General features: G+C 32.0%; 1 protein-coding gene and 1 long non-coding RNA gene across 6 annotated transcripts in view; one reads left to right on the plus strand and one right to left on the minus strand.

Annotated features, from left to right (window-relative positions):
* LOC141483070 (uncharacterized) overlaps positions 1-5,445 on the plus strand; it is a 309,939-nt gene extending 304,494 nt beyond the window's left edge. Inside the window, exons 5-6 of one of the 3 annotated variants that reach the window (XR_012465886.1) lie at positions 1,006-1,068; positions 1,149-5,445. This is a non-coding gene — a long non-coding RNA (uncharacterized lncRNA). Of the gene's footprint in view, positions 1-1,005 lie in introns of all 3 variants that reach the window. The other 2 variants (XR_012465885.1, XR_012465884.1) reach the window with 2 other exon arrangements.
* LOC111504691 (uncharacterized) overlaps positions 1-10,021 on the minus strand; it is a 213,708-nt gene that overhangs the window by 122,571 nt on the left and 81,116 nt on the right. The window contains exon 1 of one of the 3 annotated variants that reach the window (XM_074177271.1): positions 7,069-7,445. The exons of 1 other annotated variant lie outside the window; for it this stretch is intronic. In XM_074177271.1, coding sequence (XP_074033372.1) covers positions 7,069-7,076 — 8 coding nt within the window. In that variant the 5' untranslated portion in view covers positions 7,077-7,445. Of the gene's footprint in view, positions 1-7,068; positions 7,446-10,021 lie in introns of those variants that run through there. One more of the 3 variants, XM_074177269.1, reaches the window with a different exon arrangement.

Raw genomic sequence — 10,021 nt, forward strand, 5'->3', positions numbered from 1 at the left:
TTTTAATGACAAAGGATTTTGTTTTCTGCCAATCGCATAGACTGCATCTTATCAGCTCATCATCACAAAAGTATTTTGAAAAGGCGGCATTTTTACAATATATCCATTCGCAAGTTCCTACCAAAAAGATGTTATTTCAATAAATGGAAGTATCAATATATAAAACAGTGATTTTGAACTCACTTCAGATATGGAATAAAATGTGAGTTGATTATCAGAAAAAGATCGAAATATTTATGGATAGGTACCACTCCATTTATTTCGAAAAAGAAAAATCTATTTCGGTTGTCAAAAAGCAAGAATCAGTTATATACAGCAGATCTATTTCTGATAAAATTCGCTTTTATATTCATAAATTATTTCCAACTTAAATGGAATTTGTATTACTTTTCCATTTTTTCAGATCATGGAGAATGAAAATACTAAAAAAGTCAACAGCTTGTTTACAAAATTTCAAGAAAAGAATTGTCAGTTGTCTAACTCTATTATGAATTTATTTGCTGATTGGTCAGAAATATATTATCATTGAGGAAACTTGGCAAATTCCACTTCATTTGAAACTCAACAAGTTTCACACCTCACTAAATAGAAACTACATTTCTCTTTTAATATTCGTCTAAAAAGTGAATATAAAAAATACGTATGAAGAAAGTAATTGATACCTTTTGAAATATTGGCAATTCATGCATTAATCACCGACGAGAGACTTTCAATTTTATTTTGGTAATCATATTTCACAGTTGTCACTTTCCAACCCAACATAGATGAAGATTATCAAGTTGAGAAATCGATTCTCAAGTCAAATTGTCAAATATTACATCAGAATAATGAACAGTCTATATTGTCTGACAGAGGTTTTCTTTGAAAACATTCTTAAATACTGAGACAGAAAAATTATTTATTGAATGAAGAAAACTAGTGAAGCCAAATTTTCTGAAATTATTCCATTTCTATTTTGGCTGATATTTATAAAATCAACTACAAATTTTCCATTTTCTTTTTCAGTTTTCTTCAAAGTATTGCTGAGGTCAACGCTAGGTGGCGTAAAAGACTTGGCGAAAAATTCCTGTTAGTGTATCTTCGACTTTATCAGTTGCAATTTCATCAAATACATTTTCTGACAAATGCATATATTTTTATATTTTCAGATATTCTGTCAAGATTTCCGATGCCACTGACAAGATTTGGAAGTAGGAAGTATATATTTGAAGATCCTCCAAAAATATACATCGTATAATGAAACAGTCGCTATAGTCTATTTATTCCAATAAGAGATAACAGTTAATTGATTCGAATCAATTAGAAATCCATTATCCAACAGATTCACGTGTGGTTGAAAGGTGGAAACTCCATTTAAATAATGTGTTAGTCAAGATTTCTTTCCCGAATTTGAATCTTAATTTGGCTGATTATTTAATTCGGTGAGGAATATTCAATACCTACGAATGAGTTTTTCGAAAATGACTTAATAAAGAAGCTTATAGTGATAATAAGTGTTTTGATGATCATTTAAGTAGTTCAATGACAAATAGCAGGGTTCGAACTTAAAGGAGCCGCGCTTCTACAGTCAACCTTAAAACGAAATATAAAAAAAACGGAAACATCAATAAAAACTTGAGAGAACACTAATATGTTACCAATACTTATTGTAAGAGATCGTAAAAGGAGAATAGATTGTTTCACCAACATGAGAGTTTCTTTATAAATGAATAAATTTACTAAAAATGTTTATTGAATACATTATTGAACATGGAATGGAAATTCAATATCCTTTCTGAAAGAAAAAGATCGATTGCTCTGTGAATTCGTTTGAAATTGAAACTATTTGCAGTAGTGTAGAAGAAGCACTGTTGGTCCTGAAAGGTATAAAATTTAGGTGTAGATAATTTTTCTTTGAAGCGAACATTTCGAACATGTTGAGCAAAAAATGCGAAAACAGGACGATTTTCAACCCGAAAGACATTTTTGTATCACTGAGTGTGATGCATCATTAAATAAAGGAATTTCATAAGAAAGTTACTCATGAGACTGTTCACTTGCGGAAGAAATAACTGTTCCGTATTTCAAATTATAATACTTCATCCGGAAGATAATGTGAACAAGACATAAAAAGATTTACATTGAAAAATTGTACATTTTATGAAACTAAAAAATGGAAAGCCGTACATAATTTCAAAGTATGCTCTAACTGTGTTCTCCAGTGATTGACATAAAAGAGCATACGTTAGTATCGACACGTTCCCTGACAATTTGGAGCATATCTGGAGTAATTTGATGTCCTTGAACTGAAAATCAACCGGTCTTTTAATTTTTTCTCCACCAATTGCTCTTGAAGATATTCGATTTATTTCCTTCTTGGTGCTGGGCACTGAAGTTATAGTAAAACTATACAGAAATAAGAACTAACCCGTCGGCAAATATTCGCTAGCATAAAATTCATTATCGATGTTCTGAAATGATTTCAACATTGCAATTCATTATTCATTGCTAATAATGAGTCAATGGCTGTAGGAATTATATAGCATTTTATATAGTGGGTGTTCCGAATGTACGGATATATTTTCTAGAAAACATTTTGAAAATCCGAAATTCCATGCAGTATGACCAAATACTTGAGTAACTGGTTTCAAAATCGATACGTGCAAATCAAACTTGAAAAAATGTCATCTTTAGAAACAGAGATAGTAGTTTAATGAGTAACAATTCTGTCGGAAAATACTTTACGCAATATATTCTAAAGACAAACCTGTATCACAAAAATCAACAATATGTATTATTTTCAATGGTTGATATTTTTATTGACGCTAATTTTTTGCGTACTTGTCAGCAGATAGAGATAATCTTTTTTCACGATTAAAAATATATAGAAACCGTTCAAATCGTTTTTAATTTCTACCAGAACTATTCACTGAAGGATAAGACTGAAACCGCTGGAGTAAAATATATCCATTAAATCTTTTTGGCGTACACAAACCCCAACACATTTCTCGGCGCTCGCTTCATCAATCAAGAGTGATTGTTATAAATTTGATCATATGGAACAAATTTTGGTATATTCCGAAATTTCTGATGTTCTCTGTTACTGAAACCAATAATTATTCTTTGGTTCGAGCTCCTCATTGATTATGACTTTTCCTTGACAATGTCAATTCAAGATTGACTCCAGGCACAACTCCAGAATTCGTGTATGCTGGAAATAACCTGTACTTTGTAAAGATAATCCGTTTATGAAGAAAATTCATGAGGCAAAAACACTGCAAAATGTTTCGTGATAACGAAATATCCATTTTTGAAACTCAAAGATGAAAGTCCAGAAATTGTTGGTGATCTCTTTCAAATAGGGAATCATGTCATTTCAATATTTCTTGCGAAGCCTTTTTGAAAAATATGAGAAATATATAAGTTTTCCTTGAATTTTCTACCGATTTACCCCGTAGAAGTATCAGTGACAAATCAAATTTATACTAAATATTCTTCAACACGATAATGTTACACAGAATTTCAGTATGTTCAAATTGCACAATTATTCCAATGTAAAAATTTTACTGCGAATAATTCAAAGCTGAATAAACTAATTATTTTGGTTTCCATCAAACATTGGAAAAAGGCTCTTTTTTTGGTATATATTTTATGGAACATCTATGTTACTATAACTAAAATTATAGTTTTGATCAGCATTCGGATAACCAGAATTGGAAATTTGAGTTAACACAAATTTAAATTTTTCACCATCAAGTAATAAAACGATATCTGGATTTTTTTTCCAATTATTGTCTGAGGATCTTGAAAAAAATATCAAGAATTTTCCCAATGTCATCGGGATCAGTTAGTTTATCTCTTAGTTCTAAGTGAATAATCTGTGTTTTCAGTTTTTTTTTGGGAGAGGATTTGCTTCCCAAAACATTTTAGGATTATTATAAAGAGACTTCGTTCTTGTTATTCAACTGTTTCATTGTAGAGTATGAGATTTTGACTAATCAATTGATGGTATCAGTCCAATTATAGAGGAAAGTGTTTCTATTTCAGCACAGCAACTTTTATGAATAGCGGTATGACTTTATAGTAGCTTCCAATATTTTTCAAATGCTGGAAAATATAACAGATTACAGAAGTTCCTTTTTCTTATTTTGAAAAAAAATAATGAAAGAGGTGTCGTGAATCACTTCAAATAGAAATGAAACTTTTATGTTACCTCCACTCGAAACTATATGTCCCTAAATTTTCAGATCATGTGATGGTTATTAAGTCAGTTTTCAAAACATCAAAACATTTTCCGAATCTTCAGTTATTTATAAAGTATATCAAGTTATACTATTTTTGTCGGAATGTTTCTGAAATTTCACAAATCTCACACTTCATTGTGAGAATTTCTCCAAACATGTTCAGTGAAAATCTCACAATAATGTGTTAAATTCTATAATTTTCCAAGTCTTGTTTGAAAGTCGTAATTTTTTCGAACAAATTAATTTGATTATATGATATTAGTGTTTGGTTAAGGATATTCGTTTTCGAAAACATTAGTTTCATATATAAAGCACATTATGAGATTGCAATGGTATTTTCTCTAAATCATATTGAGTGAGTATGAAAAATTATGTCCTCAGATAATGAAGGTAAAAAAATTGACAACAACCTCAAATATTACAAATGAATTTGCAGTCTCTATATACTCAATTCCCAAGTCAAATTCGCATAACTCCAGTGTACATTTTTACACTAATGAAATGTAGATCTAGTATTACTTGCTTTCAGGAATCGATTTTTGTATGAAACCTATTGATGAAGATTTTCTTCTATTATTAAATTTGATAGGGATGGACTATTGTCATGTTATTTATAGTGACGAATATTCTCAAGTGAGGGTTCCCAGCTGAAAAAGAGTAAAATGGAGAAAAGAGTTGTAACAAACATCATGGTTTCTTCAATTCATACAATTTAGAGGTTTTGTAACAGATTTTTGTGAAATATTTCAGAATATATTCAAAACAGCTATTATTGTAACCATTTATTATAACAAATTTAATTTTAGCGCGGTGAGTGCAGCGAGATTCCATTTCATGCGATTTTTTATTTCTTTCATCAATTTTCAAATGTAGAATCATCCATTCTACGAATTGTTATTTAGCCGTCAAAATGCACAATTCATTCCTCATCAATTGGCTTCATTTATCTGAATATCAGTTTAAACCCCAATCCAGAATCAATCAGCCAGGTTAAATTATATAATAAACCCGTTACCTATAAATAATTTACAATTTTATAGGTTTTGAAAATTGCTGTATTATAGATCACTAGTTCATGTACATATTTTGTATTTTGATAAGAATGCTTTTGTAATACATTACTATTCAATTGTACACTTTAGGTTAAGTGTAAGAATAGTCTTACGCTAAACTTCGCCTATTTTATGTACAGAAAGGAAATAAAGACGATTTATTATTATAATTATTATTGTGATACGTTCACCATATAGCGTGTTGGATTGTCCTCTTCTATAGAAAAGGCAACCGAAAACGTAATTGATGATAAAATGAATGAGATGAAAAGGTTTTTTCTTTATAAAAAAAAGTAAGGCACCGTATTAGTCAAAATTATACCTCAACTCTTTTTTTTTCTATTTCAGTTATATAAACATTACATGATTTCTATTTCATTGATGAATATACATGTCAACTCACGTTTATTTCTAATTTTTGGTATAAGAAGGATATGAAAAACAAATATACAGAATAATTGAATGGTCAAATTTGGTTAAGGAAAAATTATTGGATGCATCAATCGATGTCTGTATCACATCAACAAAAGATACGAATACAAACAAATGTTATTCCTACTTCTTCAAATACGTATAGAAAATGGGATAGTTCTGAAGAAGTGAAGAAAACAATGTCGAAAAAAATATATTCAAGTAACAAGTAAAAATTTTCGCAAAACAGTTTACAAAACTGTAACACGTGTTTTACTATACAAAATCTTCCTAATATAATGGCTGTTCATACTGTATGAACAGACCACAGTATGAACACGTCTGAGGAAGCTATTCAATATCAAAACATACGAGTATATTGCAGTTTTGTGAATTACTCAGTGAAAATCTAACAATAAAATTGTCGGCCAAAATATTTTTTTCTGTAAGCGTTATTGTTATTCCTATGACTGGCATTGAATTAACTATTCACTGAGTATAATACGAATGTTTTTCATGAACTTTCATTGCGACGGAGCAAACTTTTCCAGTCACACGGAGTCATGAATTTTTCGCAAGGGTTGAGAAAATCAAATTGATGGGAAGATAAAGACTGGTGTTTTCACTTGGAACTTCCAGAACACAAGCCGAACGTTTCTTTTGTTTATGAAATTTGAGATATATCAATACCTATTCTTTTATATTTTACGTTATGTGTTGTTCCTGAGTATTCCATTCCATTACGAATGTTTCGAGCACAAAATGAACGGGGAAAAGTGATTGATATCCATATTTAAGAGTAGTTGTTTTGGACTGATTCATTTCCAGTTTGTATTCAAAAGCAACTTCTGTGTATGATGTAAACGTCTTTGTGAATATCCTCTCATATATACAATCTTTTTTTTTTCTCTTTTTCGAAAGTTCCACTTCTTTCGTAATGATGGAGAAGTAGGGATGAAGTGAAAATTCAAAAATATTTTCCCGATAGTTTATCTCTTTCTGTAATGAATCGTTTTTCAATAAATATTTGCCGACTCCTCCTCGGTTCATAAAAGAATAATCGTTTGATATATCCAAAAGATTTATGTCTAGTCACCACACGAAAATTGAACTCAAAATATATTTGGGAATATTTTTTTTTTAAGATTTTCCAGAAGTAGTATGAATTATCCAAAAGTACTAAAACGATGTGGTTTTCATCGAAACTGATAATTTAGCACTAATACATTTATTTTGTTTCTTGACTATATGAAATAAAACAGTCTTGCAGAGTGTAAGCGGAAGCTCACAGGGGACAGTTCAAGGTGTCAACATAAGAAAAAATCTATTAATATTATCATTATTATTACAGGCGCCTCTTCCACCAGAAAAACATTACTCACTTACACATTAGGTTGCATCCAGTAGATCAAGGGCGAGTGGTGCCAGAAGCAGCATCACCCAAGCACATCCTAGAAAACTCCAAGAGAAAACACTAAAAAACTCCCGTCCGTTCACTGCGCACTTTCAAACAGCCCAAGTCAAAACTCCACCGTGGCGCGAAAAGTCACTAGAGACCGCAACCCGGACCATTTAAACTGCACTCGGGGCCGAATAAAGCTCGAGGACGATCCAGAGCGTAGACCAGCGTAGAAAAAAGAAGGCTACTACGACGTACTCTGCCACACCGACGTTGATAGCACAATGCTAGGAGCTCGTGGAGAGATACACGCGGTCCCCACTCGCACCTACCCTTACCTGTGACGGACGCGCACTGCGCTGCGCAAACTTGGATCTTTCAAAGATCACAAATTAAAATTTTATCAGTTTATCTAATTGAGTTCGGAAATTATCTGGAACAGATCGATCTGAGCCGATGAAATATTGGCAAGCTGTACAGGGTGGGACGTATTTTGCGGTGGAACAAGGGTTGAGGGATTATTTCATCTCAGCACAAACTGCTGAAGATATTGGACTTTCACACAGGCTTGAGAAAACCTTAACTTAGCAAAATTTGGAATATTCATAGTTGTTATCGAAGGTTCTTTCAAAACTTGTTCAACCGTTTTTATCAAGATATTTCATTGTGGAATTTTCACTAAACAGTTTACAAAACCGCAACATGTGTTTCGCTATGAAGAAACTTCATCAAGCGTGTTCATACAGACGAAATTCTACATAATTAGTGATTTCTATAACAATTTGAATGATATGACGATCTGCCTACTAAATGACTAATAATTTATTCTCGTTGCGCTGCGTAAACTTGATTCTTTTGAAGAAAAATTAAAATTTCATCAGTTTATCTAATTGAATTCGGAAATTATCTAGAACAGATCGATCTGAGCCGATGAAATATTGACAAGCTATACAGGGTAGGATTAATTTTCCGGTGAAACAGGGATTGAGGGATCATTTTATCTCAGAAAAAACTGCTGGAGATATTGGACTTTTACACAGGCTTGAGAAAACCTTACACTTAGCAAAATTTGGAATATTCATAGTTGTTACCGAAGGTTCTTACAAAACTTGCTCAACCGTTTTTATCAAGACATTCCATTTTGTGATTTTCACTAAACAGTTTACAAAACCGCAACATGTGTTTCGTTATGAAGAAACTTCATCAGGCGTGTTCATACAGACGAAATTCTACATAATTAGTGATTTCTATAACAGTTTGAATGATTTGACGATCTGCCTACTAAATGACTAATAATTTTTTCTCGTTGCGCTGCGTAAACTTGATTCTTTTGAAGAAAACAAATTAAAATTTCATCAGTTTATCTAATTCAATTCGGAAATTATCTAGAACAGATCGATCTGAGCCGATGAACTATTGACAAGCTATACAGGGTGGGATTAATTTTGCGGTAAAACAGGTGTTGAGGTATCATTTCATCTCAGGAAAAACTGCTGGAGGTATTGGACTTTTACACAGGCTTGAGAAAATCCGATACATTAAGCAATATTTGGAATATTCAGAGTTGTTATCAAAGATTCTTTCAGAACTTGTTATCGCTTTCAAGTTTATTGCAACAATTGAGATAAAATAAATTAAAATTATGTGGTTACCGAAATTCGATAAAATACACTCAAAAACTGAAATGTAATTCAAAACGTAATGAAATGTGGAATACGAAAAAGAACTATGGATGTTAACGAAGTAGATGTTCAAAATGTTCACCGCGATGGTCTTGGCAACATCCTAATCTCAAATAAAACTCTCTTCTAACATTATTTAACATATCAGGCGTGACCGACTTAATCGAAAGCGTTATTTGTTCTTTTAAGTCACTCAAATCTCAAGGTTTAGTTTTGTACACATTGCTCATTACATATCCCCATAGAAAGAAATCGAATGATGAAAGATCAGGTGATCGCGCTGGCTTTTCAATCGATCCTCGCCTCCGTATCCACTGATTGGGAAGTGTTGTATCGAGGTATTGCCGGACATTAACTTGGTAATGTAATGGTGCTCTATCCTGCTGAAACTATATCCTATTCATGGGAACTTGACGGTTTCCTGGATCACGATATAAATTTGCTACACTTGAAATGACATCATTTCAAAGTAGTGCCAAATAATTATCGCCATTCCAGTTGCCCTCAATGAAAAAGGGACCAATGATATGGTTTCGTACAATCCCTGCCTAAACATTAACCTTTTGAGGGTATTGCGTGTGTTCTTCTCTCATCTAGTGAGGATTTTCCGTTGACCAGTAGCGGTAATTTTGCCGATTAGCATGACCGCTAAGAGACCAAATACACTCATCAGAAAATATAACGATCAGGTTCAGGTATATGAACTAATTGAAAATTGTAACATTATGGAAAAAATTTCACCACATTTCCACATTAGAAAACAGATTCAGCAAAGGAATGAATTCAGTTATGTTTGGGTATTCAGTAATTTTTGAGAGCTGAATCTAACTACTTTTGGAATGTTTAGAAATACATAGATTTGAGAATTCCTAAAATTCACTGAATACCCAAATAGAATATGTTGAATACGTTAATGTGGAAATCAATAATTCATTTATTGCATGTTCATTTAATGGTGAAATTTCTTTTGTGTTGTTCAATTTTCAATTAGTTCATATCTAATATCTAAAATTATCAGCCATCGAGTGAGCAGTAAGCAGGGTAAGCAAATTGTTGTATGAAGCATTCATTTTATGAAATTATTTCAGTATAGATACTCCTGAAACAGCTATTTCATAGCGAAACACGTGTTGCGGTTTTGTGAACTGTTAGGTGAAAATTTCACATTGAAGTGTTACTTGAGTAATTTATGGATTTCTCTGTCTGTTCTGTTCAAAATCTGTTTTTACTTTAACCAACTGTCGCCCCCCTACG

The sequence above is a fragment of the Leptinotarsa decemlineata genome, unplaced genomic scaffold (genome assembly GCF_025532065.1).
Source record: "Leptinotarsa decemlineata unplaced genomic scaffold, Ldec_3_MD MMD2_tig00002974_RagTag_RagTag, whole genome shotgun sequence".
Lineage (NCBI taxonomy): Eukaryota > Metazoa > Arthropoda > Insecta > Coleoptera > Chrysomelidae > Leptinotarsa > Leptinotarsa decemlineata.